We start from the raw sequence: 23,440 nt of genomic DNA on the forward strand, positions 1-23,440 counted from the left end.
CAGAGGGGCGCACATCACTCTTAAAGTCCTTGTCAGGCGCGCCCCAAGTTTGTGGCTTGGGCGCGGACGGCTGGGCCGAGCGGGGGTGGGGAGGGTCTCCAGTCCCAGGCATTGCGCTCGGGGCTTCTGCTCAGTTTCCTGCCTCGGAGTGGCCGCGTCCGCCCCAGCCCAGAGCAGTGTGTGCAATCCAGAAACTCGATAGGAGGCAGCAGCTGATCACCCACCGCCCTAAAAATAATCTGCTCGGCGCCCGGCGCGCTTCGGCCAGGGGAAGCAAAGCGCTGGCTTCGGGGTGAGTGAGTCCGTGTCTTTTTCCTAAATCTCATTTCAAGAGTTTCAAGGATAACCCTCAGTAGTCGATTTTGATCTAACAGCAAGCGGAAGGCTCCCGCGCGTTCTCACAGAGCTTCGGATTGAAGGGACCCGGCCCCAGCCCTGGGGAAGAGAGGGCGTGGGGATCAGGTTTCCAGCTGTACTTTGAAAACTCTGGCCGGCTCCTGCTTAAACCAAGTGGATAAAGTGCAAAGAGTTAATACAATTGTGTTTTGTTTTGTTTTCCCTTTTAGATATTTCCCGTCTTGTTCACGAAGTAACTTTCTGCTTAATTTCTGTCCCTCTTTGCTTTGTAGGAGTTCTGCGTCCGGCTTTGAAATTTATACTTAAAGACAGAGTAGGAAGCTGGTATCTTGAAGGTAAAGCAAGTGCACCAGTGGGGGTTTGAAGCAGCGTCAAGCGATTACCCAAGGTATCTATTTGTTGCTTTATTTCTACAGATTGGGATTTTTTTTTTTTTTAAAGGCCACTGGAGTGTCTGTGTAAGGAATCTTATCTGCTTAAGTAGTTCCAAAATTTCCTTTGCTGTGCAACAGAACTTTGATGGGTGCGTTGAGATCAGACACTAAATCAGATGTCTGTCCTTTTTTGCTGATGATTTCCTGCTTGGTTCTGTAGTTCATAGATAAATAGACCAATATCTTTTAATTCATGTTTTATAAACCATGGACTGAATAACTTCAAATAACTTATTATTAAATACATTGGTTTTCCTGAGTGATCCGATCCTGAGCATACCCGAGATGATGATAAAGCCCTGAATAAGTTCTTTAAAATGTCGTGTTTCTGTCTCACAGTGTAATTTGGTTAATCTCTGAATAAGCAAAGGATGAGTTTTTTGTGTGTGAGAATGAAAGCTTTTATATTGCATTTAGTGTGCTTTCTTCAGGGGTCGCTAACTTGTTAAATTCTCTGTGATTACTCTTCCATCAGAGCTGATACTGCTTGCTGGGTGAACGGTGAAGAGTGCTAGTTTTCACTTTATTTTATATTCATCGACTGAATCCAAATGTTTTCAGTCCTGAGGGTGTGGAACTTTATAAGGTGCATTTCAAGGCACAAGAACCCTGAGGGTAGTCTCCTTGAAATCATGAGTTTGGTCACCAAGACGTGTAGAAAGATCTGTTCTACAGACCATTCCTATAACCAGAGTTTCACTTTTGGTGTTTGTGTTTCAAGTTTGCTGGGTCAAATTCTCCAACCCTATCAACTGTCATAAACACTTGAACGTCTTTCTGTGGATTTATGTTTATGGGGAGAAAAGTGGCCTGTCTTCTTCTCTGGCCTGCTTCCCTCTCTCTCCTCTTTGATGCTGGGGCCTGTCAGTGTTGGCTGAACTAGAAAGCTGGAAGGGGTGGGGCTGTAGAGTGTCACGTCAGGGCATTTCTCTGGGGAGAGCAGCAATTTATACCTTCCCAAAGTATCCCCAACTTAACCTGGGTTCCAAGAGGGAAACCCTGAATGATAGTTTGAGATATAAAGATTAGTTTTAAAATCCTGATTTAATAAAATGCCTCAGGTGAACACAAATAACGTCAACAGGTCTACAATAAGTTTACTTTTTCCCTGTCTTTATTCATGTTGAGTTGTAAGAAGAGTTGGCTATTAAAAGTGTGCCACATGCAGGCTAGGTGTCTGGAGGAGGGGACTAAGGGGCAAGGGGAAGAGGATGAAAGAAGAGGCAGAAGAAAAAGCAAAAGGAGAGATGCAGTGAGAGACAGTGAGCAGACTGGGAGCCAAGGGGAAATGTGAGGTTTAAGATTGTGGCAGAAGGAAAACAGCATTCTAAAGTTTTTACTCTACCCATATGCACTTTAGTGAGATTACGTCATTATGTATTTCCCAGTTTTTTTGAATCATAACTTTTACATTATACCAAGACCTTTTGGGTTTTGTCTAGTCTGATTTATACAGCCTAAGACCATAGGGACTGTTTCTGCCATGTGCACTGTTGAATTCCTGGTGCCCAAGTTGCATGGTCAGCATCAATAAATATTTTTATACTTAATTAATGCCTGAAGTCCCAGACATCAAGTGCATGGCTAAAAATGTTCTTGGACTTTTTCAGGTTATTGTGCTTCTCTGATATTTTCTTTCCACAGTTACATAGATTTATCCAAAGGTCACTTAATTGGTAGGTTTTGGGATTGATTAGATAACCGGCAGGCAGTACTTATAGCTAATTAAGTATATATATGTATACATATATATATGTTTTTTGCAAATTCAAATTATATTTTAGCAGCTGCCTTAATGATCATGATGAAATATCAAGTTTTAGCATTGAATATAGCACTGAAATGCTATAACTTTCAATAACATTTTAAAACTAGTTTAAGAAAACTGGGAAACCCCAATGGCTCAAGAGGTAAAGAATCCACTTGCAGTGCAGAAGATGCAGGAGATTCAGTTCTTGGGTTAGGAAGATCCCCTGGAGAAGGAAATGGCAACCTATTCTGGTATTCTCGCCTGGGAAATCCCATGAATAGAGGAGCCTGGCGGGCTACAGTTCATGGGGCCACAAGAGTCAGACAAGACAGAGCATGCACATGCAATGAGAAAAAAATAAAAAGCAAGCAAAGAAAAAAAAAGGCAAAAAGAATTTCCCAGTTAGTTCTAGGAAACAGTTTATGCGTGCCTTTCAATTAAGTGAGCTTAAAGTTTCCTTTTATCATTTCTATTAAGTAAAGGAAATAGTCTTAAAAATTCCATTACAAGCCATATTTTTTTCAGTTTCTGTTCCCTCTATTTTTATCAGAAATATCTAACATATAATTATAAAACTCAGAATTTCCATTTTATTGATAGTTTAAAAAGCTCAAGTCCTTTTGATTCTCTTATTAAGCTTAGAATCTTAACAGTTGGTAAGGATTTGGCAAGTGTATAAGCTGATCTTGAGGTTTTTTTTAAAATATAACATTTTTTTAAAAAAGATGATAAAAGGTCTTGACTAGAGAGCATATTAAAAAGTATTACCAGAAATAATGTATGAGAAGAATTCCATATGACCATTGACAGATTGTCAACACACAGACTTTCTAACTAGTCCTTCTATTCATATGTTTTATAAAAATTTTGTTTAAAATTTGGTTTCTCCAGTAGTTTGCCTACTGCTGCCTATCTTTTCTGTATAACATACTTTGTTTCTTTCTAGGAAACTATATGATTCGTGACCATTGATAAATCAATTATGAATGAAAGGGAAGAGAGTAAGAGGTACCACTTTAGTTATCCAAATCGTTGCCAACCTTGAATAATCTAATTCAGAATCCAGGGTGACATAAATATGGAAAAGAAGCAAAGTCCAGGGGGGTTGAAATCATAAAATACTACTTATTTTAATATGATAGATAAGAAATTTCTTTAAAAAATAAAAGTCGGGAGCTATATGATGAAGTGGAATGAACATGGTTTATAGTCAGACACTAGTGGGTGTGGATTCCAGCTACTCTACTGGTTGGGAAGTTACTGAACCCATCTGAACACCCAGATCATCATCTGTAAAATTTGAAGAGCTCCACAGATATTGCTTCATTGTTCTGAGAGCTTAAATGGTATATGCAAAGTTCGCAGAGTTTAGTAGGTGCTAAATAAATAGTGCTGAAGTCCATGAGGGGGACTGCTCAGTCCATGGTGTGCTGCAGTGCGTGGGGTCGCAGAGTCAGAACCAACTGAGCGACTAAATGGTAGGCATTGTAAAGTTTTCCGAACTCTAAAACTCTTGGTGGCATTTCACGGTAGTAAGAATTCATTTAAAATGTAAGTCAGAGCTTGTCACTCCTTTCATCTCCACCCTCTCAGTGGCTCCACTGCATTCAAAGTAGAAGCCAGAGCAGAAGCTCCGTCTCCCACAGTGGCTAAGAAGACCGTGTGTAATCTTGTCCTCTGTCTCTTCTCCCAGCTTGTCCATGTCTCCTCTGATAGAATGCAGCTCTCCAATAAAAAGGCATCCTTTGTTCCAAAACTCGAGTAGAGTGCATTTCATGTAAAAATATTGTCTGATTCTGGGACCTGTGTAGTTTCATTATCTTGTCACTTGAATTATATTTAATTGGTCTTTAACACTTGATTTTACTGTTGTTCAGAGAAAGGCTGTATGCTGGTGGACTCCACATTGCTGTCTTGGTATTACTATTTCCTGCAGTGAATGAAATGCTACAGTAAATTGTGTTCAGCTGAAGTTGTTTGTGAAACCATTTTCAATGAATTACCATGGGAAAGGATTTGATATTACAGCATTTTGACTTTTCAGTCAGTTTCATCTTCCCCCTCCTTTTTCTGGATAAACAGCCATTTTTGGTTTTTGATAATTTATTTAGACAAACACTCCTTGAAGGTAGCGCTATTGGTAGATGTCAATTATAATGTATTTTCCAAATTAAAATGGAATATTTTAATCAGGAAAAAAACTACTGACAAGTGGACCTTATAGGATGTATAAGGCCTTTCTAAGTAACTCTCAAATAACTTTGACCACAAAGATTTCTTATTTCTTCAGCTACAAAGATAGAGGGGGTTAATTTTATGAAATAATACCTCTTTAAGGCTATATCCCTCATAGCTCAGTTGGTAAAGAATCTGCCTGCAATGCAGGAGTCTGCCCGGGTTTGATTCCTGGGTCCAGAAGATCCTCTGAAGAAGGAAATGGCAACCCATTCCAGTATTCTTGCCTGGAAAATCCCATGGACAGAGGAGCCTGGCGGGCCACAGTCCACAGCGTCATAAGAGTCTGACACGACTTAGCAACTAAACCACCACCACCAAGGCTATAATTTAATGAAGGAGAATTTTGTAGTAAGAGGCTTTTATTCCTTTCTCTCCTTTTTAGAGTGAACTATATAAGAAGAAATGAGCCTTTCATTCTGCGGTAACAACATTTCTTCCTATAATATCTATGATGGTGTGTTACAAAATCCCTGCTTTGTGGATGCCCTTAACCTGGTTCCTCATGTCTTCCTGCTGTTTATCACTTTCCCAATATTGTTCATTGGTAAGTAACCTACTTCCCAAAGTAGAACATTCTTTTTTATTGTATTTCTATGGTTAATAATTCCTTTCTGACATCCAGTTAACTTATGGAGAGCAATTGTTATGGCAGTGTTGTTGGCATCTCTGCAATGGGACACAGAAGCTGGCGAAAGGGTATTTGAATCAAGTGGAATTGAAATTAACATTGTCAAAGAGAAATGGCTAACAATGCAGACTATTCATAATGTTGGCTATTTGGGTTAGTGAGAAATCACAAATAAATCTCAAAGAAGTATCAGGTATAAGGAAAATTATAGTGATGCAAAGAAAGCCAGAACCTGCCTGGAAGAGTTTAATAACATAAATTATAGTAGAATATGTTAAATGTAACTAATTTTCAAATAATGAAGTTCTTTTGGGAACAATTTAGAGATGAATCAGTATTCTTTTCAAAGAATGCTTCAGAGGTCCGTTTTGTCCAGAAACAGAAATTTCTTCCTTCAGTACTTTTAGCACTCATACCCCTCCCAACCCTGTTCATTCTTGAAGTTTATGGGACTTCTCTATAGTTGAAAAATTGAGAGGAAGAAAAAACAGCGGAGACAAGAGACAGAAGTAGGGTCTTAGCATGTCATATATGAGTTGGCATTGCACTGTTTTTGAGGGAAAACCGTCAACATTTTCTAACATATAATCTGGTAACTTAATTTTTTTCTTCAATGAAGAGCTAAGAGTGAACCGGTAATGTTCTTGAGCCTCCTTAAAAATCTCATCAATGAACAAAGCTTTAGCTTTCTTTCAGAAAATGTCAGTAGCATTATTGAACGGTACTGGCTGAGTCATGGGTCATCATTTTTACTCCATGACATGCAAGAGAGTAAGAGTTGACACAGCCAGTGGGCCCTGAATCTTGTCACCAAGTGTGGCCATTTAATTTTTTTGGTTAGGCCTCCCACAGATCCCATCTTTTGAAAGATTTGAGACTTGGAATTGCTTTTATTAACATCGTCATTAATTTATTTTTCTTTTGAATGAATGAGATCTGTCAGTAAGAATTGTGATGAGCATGAAATAACCAGGTTGTCACCCAGAGTTTGTTATTCCTGAGCTAGACAGCAAAGTTGATGTGTTAGCTTAGGCAAGCTTGGAAAAATCCTTTGAAATTGTTCCTTTTTCTTTTTTTAAACATAATGAAAATAGAGAAAGATTTCTGTTGCTACTCTAGAAAGGAATAAGGTTTTAGGACCCCCTCTCCCCGATCGGCAAAACATATCACAATGTAGATTATTTCCATGATTATAATTAATTCTTTATTTCTTTACCTTTTCCTCCTTTTTTCAGGGTGGGGAAGTCAAAGCTCGAAGGTACAAATTCATCATAACACATGGCTTCATTTTCCTGGACACAACCTGAGATGGATCCTGACATTTGCCCTCCTGTTTGTGCATGTTTGTGAAATAGCGGAAGGCATTGTTTCAGATTCGTAAGTGACTCCATTTAGTTAATGGGATTACGCTATCCTAGTGGACATGTTGATATGGATAGTAGCTAAGAGCATACCAAGTCAGCCTTAACTTTTTGGTTATAACTTATCAGGCGCCACAGCAGTCACCCACTTTACAGGATAAACATGCATATTGTCCTGTGTTTTCTGCACTGTATTCTTTCTCTGCTAACACAAGTTCAGATCTCTGGGGTTTGTGCTCATTGCTATGCTTTCTGTTTTTTATCTACATAGCGCTAGCAGAAAGTTTTCTCCATTTAAACACCTCAATGATAATCTTATTTTTCAAAACAAATGTAAATGGTAAGAATGACTGTCTGTATACTGGCATATTTGTTGTTGATGTTCAGTCGATAAGTTGTGTCCTACTCCTTGCGACCCCATGGACTGCAGCATGCCAGGCTCCCCTGTCCTTCATTATCTCTCAGAATCATATCCAATGAGTTAGTGATGTTATCTAACCTTCTCATCCTTTGTTGCCCCTTTCTCCTCCTGCCCTTAATCTTTAAGAGCATCAGGGTCCTTTCCAATGAGTTGGCTCTTTGCATCAGGTGGCCAAAGTATTGGAGCTTCAGCTTCAGCATCAGTCCTTCCAATGAATGTTCAAGGTTGATTTTCTTTAGGATTGACTGTTTTGATCTCCTTGCCATCCAAGTCTAATGTATTTATGTATAAATATATAACCAGTTCTCAGATATTTCTGTTTATTTTGTAAAACTGCAGAGATAGATGAGGCAGGCATTAAAAGAATCTGAGAATCAATGAAGGTATAACTACAAATTGAGGCAGAGTACATAATTATTTCAAAATCATGATTTGTTATAAAACTCTTATTTTTAAAGGAATTTTGTCTTTTTTATAAAAGATGTTTATATCAAGCAGAATGTAATGAATTCTATTTATAAAGCTGAACATAATGCATGATAATATTTTTACTACATAATAATAGAAAATAAACTCAAGTAATAGGAAAACTTCAATTATGAAATTATGCTAAATGGTGTATATTTCATTGAGGAATTGACAGGAAAAGATCTCTAAAGTCTATGAAATGAAAGCTTCAAAACTCGTTTTCTTCTAATCTAATAAGAACCTCGCCTGACATCTGTTTATGTTTTTCTGTTGCAATTAACAAGGGGTGAAACTTGGAGACTTTTGTCATGGAGCCATCTATTTTGTAATGTTTTATGACAGTTCTTTGCATTTATGTGCACATCTTGGTTTCTGATGAAAAGGAAAATTAAAGACCCTAAGTCTCCTCTCCAAGCATTTAGAAGCTTATCAGCCATTATTTTATTGAGAATTGCTTACAACTCTTTGGCATATTTATATTATGCTGTATTAGCATAGCCAATTTTAGTCTTCATTTTTTAATTCCCTTACCATATGGGCTGACTCTCCATATGGTTATGTGTTTGTATAAAGTGGAAGATAGTAGAAGTCCCATGAGTCCTAAAAACTTGACATCAAGTAGGGAGAGATGGCTCCTCCTTTCCAGACTCATGGTTGATGTGTAGGTTCAGAGACTTTAGGACAGAGGCTGTGCTAATAATGAGGTTATGGGGAAAACCTGTTTCATAGTGGTAGTGATGCAAGAGACCCGTGCTTAAAACAAGCAGAAATACGCTCTTAATCTTGTGTACCCTCTCCCATTCTTTAGCTACAGACTCTTATCCTTGCCCTTTTCATCCAGAACTCCTAAAAAGACGTCTTTCAGGGACTCCTCTGGCGGTCCAGTAGTTAAGACTTCACATTCCAATGCCGGGGGCATGGGTTCGATCCCTGATCAGGGAACTAAGAACCCTGCAAGCTATAAGGCAAGACAAGGGAAAAAAAAAAAAAGACATCTTCCAGTATTTCTGAATAACTGGAAGATTTGGTTTGGTTTCTCTCTTACCTTGTCCTAGTCTGGAAGCTTCTTCTGCAAGAATGCCAAAAAACGTTAATGACACTTTCATGGGTATCTTTCCTCTTTAACACACTTATTATATTAAGACCCTGCTGATTATGCCTTCCTTCTTTCCTTCTTTCTTTTTTTTAAAACAAAACTTTATGAACTATTTTTTACTGAAAATACCACAGATGTTCACTGTAGTTTCACTATGAGTGAAATAATGCAAAGACTTTCCTAATTGAATATTGGATTTTTAAAATTAATAGTAATATAAATATTAAAGCTATTGATTTTTCTTTTGAAACATCCTGTTTTACACAGGTTTTCATAAGACGTGTTCTCTTTTTTACTTCTGTCTAAATATTTTGTGATTCTGGTGGAGAAACCCTTTCTAGGCCTAGGAATCATTTTTAGTTTGCTCTTCAGTATAATTTGATTAGTTTATTGCTAAAGCATGTCATTCATTAAATGGATGCCTTTGGGAATTTATCAGCATTTTTCAAGATAGTCAAATATTTGGTTAATTAATATAATTAATAAGCATTAAGAATTTATTGATTGGATTACTCAAGTCCTTGTGTTGATTATTTTTTACTTTTCTTCAAATTATAAAAATGTGCATTAACATCACTATTACTGTGTTTTCATTTTGGTTTTTATTTTCCATCATTTTCTCTTTTTTGAAATTGTTTGTCTTCTGTGATATATAGTTTTTGGTTTTCCCTTGAACATTCCTGACTAAAGATTTTCTACCATAATGGGATGTATATGCTTCAATACTGTATATCTACCATTTGATTATATATACCAGAATAGTGAAGTCTGCAAATTATTCTCTAGAAATAGTAGTGTAGTGTAGTATTAGTCATTCAGTTGTGTCTGACCCTCTGCAACCCCGTAGACTGTGGCACCCCAGACTCCTCTGTCCATGAGATTCTCCAGGCAAGAACACTGGACTGGATTGCCATTCCCTTCTCCAAAAAATAGTAGAAGTTAAAGGAAAAAATAGAGTTTGGGGCACCCTCCAAACCTATAGTATTTTGTAAGGAGAGCAGTAACACTATGAAAGGAATCTTAATAAAAGTACTAGTATGGTTAAAAATCACTAAAAAAGAAATACTATAAACATAAACCTTACTGTAGCTTCTGCTGTCTTTATTAATCCTTCATTACTGCCTTCCTTACTGATGATTGTTATTCTTTTTCAAGAAAACTTGAATTGACCACTTAATTTATTTATTATAATAATTTCTTATTGAATTTGTTTAAGATTACAAACTTTCTTCTGGGTATGGTTTTAAACTGCATTATATAGGCCATCACAGGTAATATACTTATTTTAAAATTTTCTAAATATTATTTTTTTATTCTTTCTTTTCTTTAATAATTAAAGAGTATTAGAATCCCAGGGACGGTGGAGCCTGGTGGGCTGCCGTCTATGGGGTCGCACAGAGTCGGACACGACTAAAGCGACTTAGCAGCAGCAGAAGCAGCAGCAGAAGCATTTTAAATTTTTTACTGATGAAATATTTATTTCCTATTTTTTTTCTTTGATTATTTGAACTATTTCTGGGAGGTGGTTGGTGTTTTGTAAGCCAACTCTTACATGATCATAATATTATCACATATTCATTATCCTCTCAGTATTCGTGACTTCAAATCTCTGCATACACTTGCCTGTTAGACAGCTTCTTTTGCAGATTTATTAGAAACTTTCACAATCCACACATTCCTGTTGAAACATATTAGTTTCCTCTCTCCATGGGCTTTTCCTCTCAAAATCTTATTTGGTCGTACCATCATCGACTCAAGCACCCTGGGGATTATTCTCCCCATTGCCATCACCATCACACTCATACTCAAACACTGTTAAAAGTACTATCCATGTTGACAGTCTTTTCTGAAGGTATTATTTCCTCCATGTTACTGCTGGCAAGGCTTAACTTGGGCTTTCATCATCTCTCATCAGGCCTCTCCCCATAGTTTCCTGACTACTTTCCTTCCTTTGTTTCTCTCCTCTCACCTCAGACACATATTACCTGTCAACTCCATTATCCGTACTACTACCAGATTGATCTGTTTCTAAAACCCTAATCTGATGGTACCACTTCCTTGTGTTTTCTGCAAGATTAGATTTCAGCTCCTTACCATACCTTTCATAATATATCCAAACTCAGACTTTCTATTTAAGGGATATTAAACTGCTTGGAATTTTGCCCATTCTGTTCCCTGCTTATTAAGTGCTCTTCCACCAGTTTCCTGATGAGTGGCTCCCTTTTTATATTTCAGCTCCCATTGTCAGCTGTACCTCTTCTGATATGACCTTCCTAAATTGTTTCTCTTTCCTGCATTCTCAGACTACTTACTTTGTTCTTGACATCACTTGTGTACTAATACATTTAAATCATTTGAGAAAATGTAAATGTTTAGCTGTATGGCATTTTTAATACAAATGGAATTGAGGGCTATCTGCACATTGGCCTGGCATATTTCGGATCTAACTGAAGCTCTCTGTTGCCCTCAGAATGAAGTGGCATGTCCTTGCAGTCACACTGAATTGCTCCAAGTACCCTTGAATGTATGGGCTTCCCAGGTGGCTCGGTGGTGAAGAATCTGCCTACCAGTGTAGGAGACATGGGTTCGATCCCTGGATCGGGAAGATCCAGTGGAGGAGGAAATGGCAACCCCACTCCAGTATTCTTGTCTGGAGAGTCCCATGGACAGAGGAGTCTGGTGGGCTACAGTCCCTGTGGCTGCAAAGGAGACGAACACAACTGAGCAACTAAACAACAGCACCACAGCCCTTGAACATATCTAGACTCTCTACTTGGAGCAGTCTTCCCATCCTTCCTCTGAGTAGCAGTTCCTCATTCTTAAAGTCTCAGCGTAGAAGTCACTTCTTTCAGGGCTTTCTCTGTCTCAGGCACTAGTTCTTCATGAATTCCCAGTCCCTTCACCTATGTTATAATTTCTTGTTTCTAGTTGTTCTTCTTAGAGCACTCTAGACTTTGTGACCACAGACACTATATCTTATCTTGTTCATTGTTGTATCCCACAATCTAATGCAGTGTCTGGACCAACAAACATATACATGTGTTGAATGCATTAGTGAACATGGAGACATCATTGAAGACCATGCAGGAGTGAGTGAGTGAGTGAAAGTCGGTCAGTCGTGTCCAACTCTTTGCGACCCCATGGACTAATACAGTCCTTAGAATTCTCCAGGCCAGAATATTGGAGTGGGTAGCCTTTCCCTTCTCCAGGGGTTCTTCCCAACCCAGGGATCGAACCCAGGTCTCCCACATTGCAGGAGTATTCTTTACCAGCTGAGCCATAAGGGAAACCCATTGAAGACCATAACATTTGGGAAAACTATCAAAAGAATAAATGTACTTTCACATACAGTAGAGTACATATTCGGTTTATTGTTTTTACTCGCTTTAGGTTAAATTATTTCAGCAGTTCTGTCCTTCAATATAGGAATAGCTATCTATTCGCTTTTGTTGTAAGCATTGTAATGTTTTGTTTAGCTGTATTTATCTAACTCTCCATGATAGGATAAACCCTTTCAGCAGAATTATATTTCCTTGGGCTTCCCTGGTAGCTCATTGGTAAAAAGTCTGCCTTCCAATGCAGGAGGCATAGGTTCGATCCCTAAGTCAGGTAGATCCCTTGGAAATGGCAAACCATTTTCCAGTGCCCGGGAAATCCCGCTGACAGAGGAGCCTGGCGGGCAACAGTCCATGGGGCCACAAAGAGTTAGATACAACTTAGTGACTGAGCACTCAAGATAGTCTTCCTTACTTGTGCTCTTAGCATTCTGTATATAAAATACCTCATTCTGCATTTTAAATATTGGTAAGGGAGCATTTTAATGAAAAAACTGGAAGCAAAAATGAGAAACTGTCTGGAACCTTCAGCTGTAGACACTGACGCTGTACCACTCTCTGTAGACGGCGGGAGTCGAGGCATCTCCACCTCTTCATGCCTGCGGTGATGGGATTTGTTGCTACCACCACATCCATAGTATATTATCATAATATTGAAACATCAAATTTTCCTAAGTTACTTTTAGGTGAGTATGATCAAGTGCTGTTGTTGTTTTTTCCCAAACAACTATTTGGTTTTCTTTTTCCTTAGAGTAAATGCTCTCATCACCAGTTGGACTGGAAGGCATGGGAAAACCATAATAATTAATTCTCTTTAGTCTCCCATTCAATGTGGAGATGAAGTCAGTTGTTTATTGCTCTAGGCTGTGAAAACTCCATCCCCTCAGGACATCTAAAGAGCAAGTCACCTCAGCTATTTCTGCGTATTTCTGACTCTGGCTTGGGAGTCTTGAGGCATTTCCAAAGACCCAAGTCTTTCATAATGGATACTGTGGGCATGTCACACTCTTCTTGGGATTTCTGTCGAGACAGATATAGGGGCACAGGGAGAGGCTCTTTGCAGCAGAGCGTGCTCCATTGTATGCTAACAACAATACTGTCCTGAGCAACAGCTGCCCCCAGAGCACAGCCCCTCACCTTGGCATCCTGCTTAGCATTATTTTTTCTAAGCCTCTCTTGCCTTCTTGTCCTGTGGAAATCAGAGACTTTCATATTCTGCTTTATGCTGAAATGATTGAACTCATCCCAAATAGTTATAAATACAATACGCTGATCCATCCTTGCATTCCTTCATGGACACTTTCATACAGAAAGCTGAGATGAAGATTACAGAACACGGATTATGCAAGGGCTGCACGGGCCTCTGTGTCCTCTAAAATGGAAGGCAAGATTGTATGTGTTTGTGTGAATGTTTAGTTTTCTAAGGTTTATGGATTTGGTTTGATTGCTATTTGATGACAATGACATTGACTACTGCAATTAGGAAAAGGAATAATTAAACCATGCAAATATTTTATTTGCATATCCAGCAGACATCAAAATTTGATGTGAATAAGTGATAAGTGCTGTTTATTTAATTCTGTGATGCATCACGTTATATGATTTGGTAAAGGTAATCAAAGACAAGTTGTCAGAATATTAATTTAAAAGGCTTGTCCAAATCCTAATTATCTTAATAGAAAGCTGTTTGGTTCAACATGGTAAGCAGACATTATCAGAGAAATCTTTTGATGTGGATGCCCAGAAAGGCAACAGCAAAAATAAATGTAACATTGAGAATTCAATAGTCTGGACAATGTTTCTGAAAAACTGATGAGGATATAAGAGTTTTAAGATGTGATTAGAAAAGAGATGTGCATTTTAATAAAATTTTGAGAGAAATGCAGTCAGAATCCTGCTCTAAATTTTTATGTAGATACAAGGCAGAGGGCATAATCTGATCATATTTATGAAAGGACTTATAGAATTAAAAGCTCATCTAACTTTTTCCTTACTTTCAGTTCAGTTCAGTCGCTTAGTCGTGTCCAACTCTTTGCGACCCCATGAATCACAACATGCCAGGCCTCCCTGTCCATCACCAACTCCCGGAGTTCACTCAAACTCATGTCCATCTAGTCAGTGATGCCATCCAGCCATCTCATCCTCTGTTGTCCCCTTCTCCTCCTGCCCCCAATCCCTCCCAGCATCAGGGTCTTTTCCAATGAGTCAACTCTTTGCATGAGGGAGGAATATTTGGATCTAGAAGAGTCACACATTTTTAGAACACAGAACTAGTAATTTTGTCCCAACATTACATTATAAACATCACCAAACATACAGAAAATTGAAAGAATTATATGAATACCCATTTTCCTACCACCTAAATTCTGTTATTTTCTTCTATTTATTTTATCAAATATCTGCTTTCTTCTATCCATCTATCAATTCATCCTAAATTTTTGATGCATTTTAAAGTATGTTGCAGGAATTGATATTCATCACTTCTTCATTATTTCAGCATGCACATTATTAGCTAAAGTTAAATATTTACGGTTCTTTTTGTGAGATAAAATTCATATACCAACGTATAGAAATCTTAGTCTACTAAATGCACACACCTGTATAACTCTGTAATGATCTAAAGTGTTGCCATCATTCTTGAAAATTCTCTTGTGCCCCTTACTAATCAGTCCTTTTTTCATCTCTATAGCGGACATCTAATCTGATTTTTCCTCACTGTAGATTAGATTTGCCTGTTGTTGAACTTCACATAGATTGAATCATACAGTATAAACTCTTCTAAGATTGCTTTCTCTCAGCAGAATTTTTGGAGGTTCATCCATAACGTAGTTTCAGTTGTATTTTGTTCTTGTGATTTTGGGGTCATATTCCATTATATACCACAAATATTCCATAAATATACTACAGTTTTTCCATTCTCTTGTTAATAGTCTCCTGGACTGTCTCCAGATTTTGCCTATCATGAAGAAAAACAAGCTGCTATAAACATTCATGTGCAAGGGGTTTTTTTTTGTTTGTGTTTGTTTGTGAATATATGTTTTATTTCTCTTGGGCAAATACCTAGGAGTGGAATTGCCGGGTCAGAGGGTAAATACATAAATGTTTATATTTGTGAGAAACTACTAGATCATTTCTCAGTGGTTTATTTTACACACACGAACAGCGTACGGGAATTCCAGTGGTTTCACATCCATTTGAAGATCTTGACTTTCTAATTTAGCCATGCTGGTGTTTACTGATAACACATTGTGGTTTTAATCTGCATTTCCCTGCTGACTAATGATCTTGAGCACTTTTGATGAGTTTATTGGCCATTTGTTATCTTTGTGAAGTGCCTGTTCATATCTCCTGCCACTTTTTGTGGGATTGTATTTTTATTATTCAGCTGTAGCAGTATTTTGTGTCATTAGACACATGCTTTAAGAATATTTCCCTCCCAGTCTGTGGCTTGCAAGCTCATTTACTTAATAGGGTCTTTTGATGAGCAGAAGATTTTAATTTTAATGTGGTATAATTTATTATCTTTTCATGTAAAATTAATGCTCTGTCTCTTAAGAAATCTTTGCCTTCCCTCAAAATATATTTCCCTCATATATTCTTGTTTGTTTTTTTTTTTTTAAAGACTCTTTATAGTTTCAGTTTTTATTTTTAGGACTGTGACCCATTTGAAGTTATTTGTGTGGATGGTGTATAAGGTTGGTGGCAAGTTACTTTTTTTCCAAATGTACCTCTATGTGTTTGAGCACCATCTGCATACTAGACTTTCCATTTCTCATTGGATTGCTTTGGGATCTTGGTAAAAGATTAAAGCCAGTGCCTGTTTAAATATAATCTATTTCTTGCCTTTATATTTTCCATTCCTTTAATCCATTCATGGGCTCTTATGTCATCACTATTCTGTCTTGATTACCATAACTTTGGAGGTCTTGAAGTCATGTGTTATGATTATATAGCTTGTTTTCTTTGTTTTTCTCCCAAGACTACTTTAGATAGTTCAATTCTTTTTCATTACCATGTGCAGGTTAGAATCAGGTTATCAGTTTCTACTGAAAAAAAAAATCCCTGGTGGGGTTTTGATAGGGATTGCACTGAATGAACAGAACAATTTGGGGGAAGAAATGACATCTTAAAAATGTCGAGTCTTGCAGTTTATTATCTACTTTTATAGATCTTTCATTTCTTGTAGCAATATTGTTTAAATTTTAATGTAAAGGTCTTTTATGTCTTGCTAAGAATTATTACTAGGTTTTTTGTTTTACCATTGCTATTATAAATGGAATTGTATTAAAATTTTTATTTTCCAATTGTTCTGCCATTGTATAAATGCAACTGGGTTTGAATATTGACCTTGCATCTTGCTACCTTGGAAATTCAATTAAAATTACTTTAACTTATTTCTCTGTAAGTTTTTTGGGATTTTCTACATAAAGAAACATGCCATCTGAAAATAGAGGCAGTTATATTTGTTTCTTTTCAAACTTTATGCTTTCTTTTTTATTTTTCTTGCTGTATTGCACTAGGGAGAATCTCTAGTAAAATGCAGAATAAATGTGGTGAGAGGAAATCCTTATCTAGCTCCTGATTTTAGGGGAAAAGTAATCTTTTGTACTTAATTACAGAATTGATATAGACTTTTTATATAAGACTTTATCAAGTGAGTAAGTTTGCTGCTATGCAAAGCTTTGCTTTCTCAGAGGTTTCTTTTTTTAAAAAATCATGAGTAGCTATTGTATTTTATTGACAGACTTTTTTCTGCATCAGTTGTAACTGTTATATTGCTGTTAAGGTGCTTCTGCTGGTGTTCACTGATTGATTTTTCAAATGATTAAGTAGCCATGCACACTGGGCTAAGCCACACATGGTCATGGTTTGTTCTCCATGCTATCTGTTGCTAGAGTTTATTTGTTAGGGTTTTCACATCGATCATGAGGGATATTGGTTTGTTTTTTTTTTTCTCAAAATAGTTTTGCCAGGTTTTTATATGTTGGGATACATAAATGAATTGGAAAATACTCGCTATTTCTCTTTAATGAAGGGCATTGTGTGAGATTAATTTTATTTCTTAAAAATTCAGTAAAATTCATCAGTGAAGTTATCTGGGCCTGGAGTTTTAACTAAGGAGGGATTTTAAATTATAAATTTATTTCTTTATTATAGACTCTTCAGAGTATCTGTTTCTATTTACGTCAGTTTTGATAATTACAGTTTTTGAGAAAATTTCTGTTTCATCTAAATTTTTTTGATTTATTGTCATAAAGTTGTTCAAGATACTCCCTGATTATCCATTTTAAGTACATAGGAGATATAGGGATAATTTTTCCTATATTCCTAATATTGGTCATTTGTGTTGTTTTCTTGATCAGTCTAGCTGGGGACTTATCAGTTTTCTTGATCTTTTAAAAAAGTCAGCCTCATTGGTTTATTTTCTCAATTATTCTTTTTCTGTTTTATTGCTTTTTACTATTATCTCTCATTTTTTCATTTTGTTCATTGTTCTTTCCCTACCTTTTCAAGGTGGAAACTTTAGGTCATTGATTTTGGATCTTTTTTTTTTTTCTAAAATAAATACCTAAAGCTATAAATTTTCATCTCAGTATTGTTTAAGTTACAATTCCTAAAATTTTAATCTGCAGTATTTTCATTATAATTTAGTTAAAATATTTTCTAACTTCCTCGGTAATTTCTTTTTTAACATATGGTTAATTAGAAATGTATTGTTTAGTTTCCAAATGTTTGGAGATGTCTAGACATCTTAGGGTGTGAAAATACCCCTTCCATTATCTCTGCCTGGTGTTCATAGTATATAATCCTCTCTCGTTGAGTGTGAGTGGACCTGTGACTTCCTTCTAGCCAATAAGGTTTGGCAAAGATTAAGATATCACATCTGTTGGGATTGCAGCCTTTGTTCATATCTGGATTAATTCAAACAAAATTATCTGAAAATAGAATATCTTAAATTGTCTTTGTTATTAAAAAGTATTGTATTTATATTGAGAGTTCAGTAAAATCTTTAAAAATAACAGTGATGGGTTGTATCTTTTCTTTTTCTGTTTAATTTTCCAGCCTTATTCCTGTACTGGGTAATGGCCTTTATCACAAAAACCATAAAGCTGGTCAAATATTGGCAGTCTGGTTGGGGAATATCAAACCTGCGTTTCTGCATCACAGGCATAATGGTCATTTTGAATGGACTCTTGATGGCTGTGGAGATCAATGTCATTCGGGTCAGAGTGGGTATCTAATAATTTTTGTTTAGTTAAGATCATGGTCAGCTTGGCATCACTAGTATTCAAGAGCCTATACAATGATATATCAGTTATGTGCACAAATATAAAGTTGAGCAATTATTAAGTCCAGACCGTTAATTTTCCAGAAATCTCAATATAACCCTGGAACCTATCGATTCATTTGCAAATATTGATTGAGTGCCTAGAATGTGCCAAACAATTATGCTTAGTCCATATTATAGATTAAACTGTTTTCATCAGGAAGTTCCACCACCTGTAATTGGTCCAAAGCAAACCTGGCTCAATCAAACTAGTGTATTCTCAGAAATGTCAAGCTGATAAGAAGATAACTTAATCCACTTTCTTCATTTCATTGATGAAGAAACGTCTGTAGATAGAACTCTAGCTTTATAAACAAAGTAACATGATCAAATCTCATACCCGGTCTGTGATTACAAACCTGTTCACGTAACACTGCCTGTTACATTGTGTGACATACCAGTGACCTGTTTTTCAATGTTCATTTTCTGTCAGAGCACTCTGAATTTGCTATGAATAGCAAGATACATGTTGCAATGGATAGTGGAAACAGCAAACATCAGCCAGACCACAAATTAATAGAGAGTGACTCAACAATGTTGTTGATAAAACATTTAAGCAATCTGCACAGTGTAAAAATCTTCATTTAGTTGACTAAATATCATGAAATATCAGGAAAGGATATCATGAAAGGCTGATTTTTAGTGATAACTCTTTTAAAGAAATAATTGATATTTTAACATTCACCTAAGTGTATTAAATATGAAATTCTGGAATTTAACTAGAATCTAGTCACAATAAAAGGGAATTTTTTTCTCAAAAGAATATTTCAGAAAGGGATGGAAAGAAGTAAGAAAATATAAAGATTAGCCTCATGAAATGAAATTTGTAAAAATGGTTAAAAATTTATTTTTAATGTGTGGAAAAAGAATTAGGTTAATTGTTACTCTGGAATTTTTCTTATCACAGAGATATGTGTTCTTCGTGAATCCGCAGAAAGTAAAGCCCCCTGAAGACCTCCAGGATCTAGGTGTGAGGTTTCTCCAACCGTTCGTGAATTTATTGTCAAAAGCAACGTACTGGTGGATGAACACGCTCATCATATCTGCTCATAAAAAGCCTATTGATCTGAAGGCAATTGGAAAATTACCAATAGCAATGAGAGCAGTAACAAACTATGTTTGTTTGAAAGATGCATATGAAGAACAAAAGGTAAGTCAGTAACCGTTTTTCATGGCCTTGATTGTAGAGAATGGGCTTCTTAATACAAAGGCACTAAGCTTAAATAATGTTAAGCTTTTGTTGTTTAGTTGCTCAATCATGTCTGACTTTGTGATCCCATGGGCTGTAGCCTGCCAGGCTCCCCTCTCCATGGGATCTCCCAGGCAGAGAATACTGGAGTGGGTTGCCATTTCTTTTCTCCAGGGGATCTTCCTGACCCAAGGATCAAAGCCCTCTCCTGCATTGCTGGTGGATTCTCTTAAATAATAGTAAATAATATTTAGGGAGAGCAGATTTTCTCCATCTGTCTTTCCCAGTAGTTTTAAGTCATGTTAACTGGGCTGCTGGAATTATACTGGAAAAGCCAATGAAATATGTTACGTTAGTTGCCCAGTCACTACATGAGGAGGGACAGAGAGTGCTTAATATTAATAATCCACGGATTTTTCATTGTTTTGTTTCAAGTATCTTGACAATTTTATTATTTAAAGGGAAAATAGATCATATCCAGGAATAACTTTTGAGAAATGAAAATCCTTAAATTAAATATTAATTAAAACTTGGACTCTGCATTTCAAAATTGGGAAACTAAATTAAATAAAGGGGCATCATCTGCCTATTCCAAGTATCACTCTATATGTCTGGCAAAATTGATTTCTGCTGGTATTTTCTGTGGGTATTTATAACTGCCTTCAAAGATTTAAATATGAGACTCTTTGGATATTTTCAATTTGTCTTTTTATCATTCTCAGTAGTCTTGTGTGCTATTCACAGTGGAGGATGTATTTTATATTGCTGTCACCTACAAATATTATTGTAATTAAAATATGAATATTTATACCAACATTGGAAGGAAATACTGTATGGTGGATCAGTTAAAGAGTTTTTGGCTGTTCTAAATCTAGATCAACAAAGCATTTATGGTAAATGATGAAAATGACCTCTGTTTTGTGTCAAAATGTGTTATGAAATTATTAATCCAGGAAATGGTTACTACAGATCAACCTGAGTCATCTCTCTGGTTTCACCTCTGGGAAAAGTATTGCATAGTTTTTTTAACAACTTCTAAATAAAGATTAATAATATAGTCTAAGCATAGCTTTAGTTTTCTGAATGCTCTTTATAACACAGATTTGCTTAAATATCAGTAAGCTTTAAAACTGTTCATCTCACAAGGAGTTGAATATGAAACACAATTGAACTCCACTGCATTGAGTTAGCTTCTTTGCCAAAACGTAATTATGATTGTTCAGGTCTTGAAATCTTTTCAACAAATGATTATAGAAGTGTGAAGCCACAAGTTGGCATAAGTATTACCATTCTTCATTTTGCATCTCTTTAAGGAATAACTAGGAGGCACAAGTCTAACGTAACTTTAAAAAGTATTGACCCCATTTAATGGAGACAGGAAATACCTGGAGAAGAAACAGTTTGAAGCTAGGATTGATCTCAGAGGGAGAGCCTGAAGAGACATGAGCGGTCCTGAAGGGTGGGGTTCCCTGCCTGGTTTAAACCTGGGTAACCTGGATGAAAACCAAGAGTCCTAGCCACTAGACCACCAGCAGCTAGAGGCAGAAGCATAGTGGCCCTGGCTCTTGCCCCTATTTGAAAGCAAGAATGTTTCAAGGAGGGAAAAACTGTAATAACAGGTACAAAGTTTATTGTTAGAGACATAGCACAATGCGTGGGAAAGCATACAAGAAAACAGTTTGTTTATCTAACTCAGAACCAGGGCAGAGATATACACCCAGAGGAAAAGGGTATGGGCATCCTCTCTAGTGAGGAGGAGGGCAGTATGTCAGAAGCAAGGCAGAGAGACACACGCGGAGAGGAGTTGGAGCATCCTGAGTGAGGAGGAGCTCAGTACAGAGGTGATGTAAATCACTTATATAAGACAGTCTCTCTGGGACTTTGTTTACCTTTGGCCAATTACTTTGTTTCTTTCTTCACCCTTGACTGTCCATGGACCCTCCTCAAGATGTGTGAGCAACTTTTCTCTAAGGTGGATCCCACCTCAGAGGTCTATGGTGCATGTCCACACTTATGGGGTGGATTCCCCTCCCGGTGGGTTCCCCTCCCTTTTCAACCCCCAAGAAGCCTTTTGGCACATGTGCAAACAGGAAGTCTTCCTTGACCTCAAGAGCGAGTGCTTTTGTCTCTTTGCTTTAGCAGAGCTCAGCTTTTGCCACTAGCTTTGTCTTTGGAGGGTCTGGGTTAGAACAAAAGCTCGGTTTTACTCCACCTGACAAACACCAGGTGTCTGGCCCAGAGGCACATTGTCTCCTACCTCAGGATGATCTCTTTTGTTTAGCTTGTAATAATTTGATAAGTTAATCTCTTGTGACCTAATATCTTAGATCTTAACTGAACTTCAGAAATCTTAACTAGACTGTCAATAACCTGTACTTTGAATTTCACTATTTTCCATACAGCATCATTTGATAATATTCATAACTGATATATTCATTTTCTAAATCAAAGAGAATTAAGCTTAATTTGGACTTTGGAAATTTGGGGTCATCCTTTGATAACTAAAAATAATACAAAATGTTTGAAAAATTTGCCTAGTTACTCTTCGTTCTCTTTCTTTCATTAAAATGCATTCAGTCATGCATATATATGGAATCTAGAAAAATGGTGATGAACCTGTTTGCAGGAGCAAGAATAGAGATGCAGACATAGAGAATGGATTTGTGGACAGAGTGGAGAAAGGAGAGGGTGGGATGAATTGAGAAAGTAACATTAAAATATATGCATTACCATGTGGGAAATAGAAAGCTAGTGGGAAGTTGCTGTGTAACACAGGGAGTTCAGTCTGGTGCTCTGTGATAACTTAGGGGGTGGGATGGGGGTGGATGAGAGGCAGGCTGAAGAGGCAGGGGATGTATGTACACTTACATACATTCTGCTGACGTTGTACAGCAGAAACCAACACATTGTTAAGCCACTAAGAACTAAATATATATATTACATACATATAAAGTTTTGGAATGTGTTCAAAATTAAAATAATTAGCTAAATAAATGGAAATATATACTTAGAAATTAATTATCTATTGGTTGCAAGAATGCAGGAATACCAAACTATATGTAGTATATTGAAAGTGACTCAGTAACATTTATTTTTATCTTTTAAATTATCAGAAATACTAGAAGAGATTTCCATAGTGGCTACAATTAATTGCCACTTTATCATTTTATTTTGGTTCATCAAATTTTTTTTTTATTTCAGAAAAAAGTGGCAGATGACCCAAATCGGACTCCATCTATATGGCTGGCAATGTACAGAGCTTTCGGGCGACCAATTCTACTTAGTAGCACATTTCGTTATCTTGCTGACTTACTGGGTTTTGCTGGACCTCTCTGTATTTCTGGAATAGTTCAGCGTGTAAATGAAACCCAGAATGAAACAAATAACCCAACAAGAGTAAGTTTGTTGTGCCTTTGAATGGAAATATATTATTGGCAAATTTCTTTTAATCATTACTTTTTTAAAATGCAGTTTTATGAGCAGTGCAGACAGTCTTATTAACAGAGAATTGAATGCTTTTTAAAAGAATGAAAACTGTAATTTTCCTTGTAGAGAAAAACATTATGTATTCATTGAATGGATTTGGCCAACAAAATTATTTCTCAGATTCAGAAGTTATAAACATTTAATAGCATTTACTGTGTTCTGTAAATGATGCTCAGAAATTTCACATTGATTATTTTATTAGATCTTTTTAGCAATCCTGTAAAGAATTTTCATGCATGAGTCCTTGGGGCTGAGTCACTTTTTCCCCCTGATGGCTCAGATGGTAAAGAGTCTGTCTGCAATGTGGGAGACCTGGGTTCGATCCCTGGGTTAGGAAGATCCCCTGGAG

At 36.8% G+C, this 23,440-nt stretch overlaps 1 protein-coding gene across 1 annotated transcript in view; it reads left to right on the forward strand.

The window, feature by feature from the left end:
- Nucleotides 1-630: 630 nt before the first annotated feature.
- ABCC9 (ATP binding cassette subfamily C member 9) overlaps nt 631-23,440 on the forward strand; it is a 159,194-nt gene continuing 136,384 nt past the window's right edge. The window contains exons 1-7 of the mRNA XM_068970261.1: nt 631-745; nt 5,162-5,323; nt 6,643-6,784; nt 12,653-12,774; nt 18,152-18,318; nt 19,324-19,566; nt 22,807-23,001. Of these exons, the coding sequence (XP_068826362.1) occupies nt 5,182-5,323; nt 6,643-6,784; nt 12,653-12,774; nt 18,152-18,318; nt 19,324-19,566; nt 22,807-23,001 (1,011 nt within the window). The 5' untranslated portion in view covers nt 631-745; nt 5,162-5,181. The remainder of the gene's footprint in view (nt 746-5,161; nt 5,324-6,642; nt 6,785-12,652; nt 12,775-18,151; nt 18,319-19,323; nt 19,567-22,806; nt 23,002-23,440) is intronic.

The sequence above is a fragment of the Capricornis sumatraensis genome, chromosome 4, assembly GCF_032405125.1.
Source record: "Capricornis sumatraensis isolate serow.1 chromosome 4, serow.2, whole genome shotgun sequence".
In the NCBI taxonomy this organism is placed as follows: Eukaryota; Metazoa; Chordata; class Mammalia; order Artiodactyla; family Bovidae; genus Capricornis; species Capricornis sumatraensis.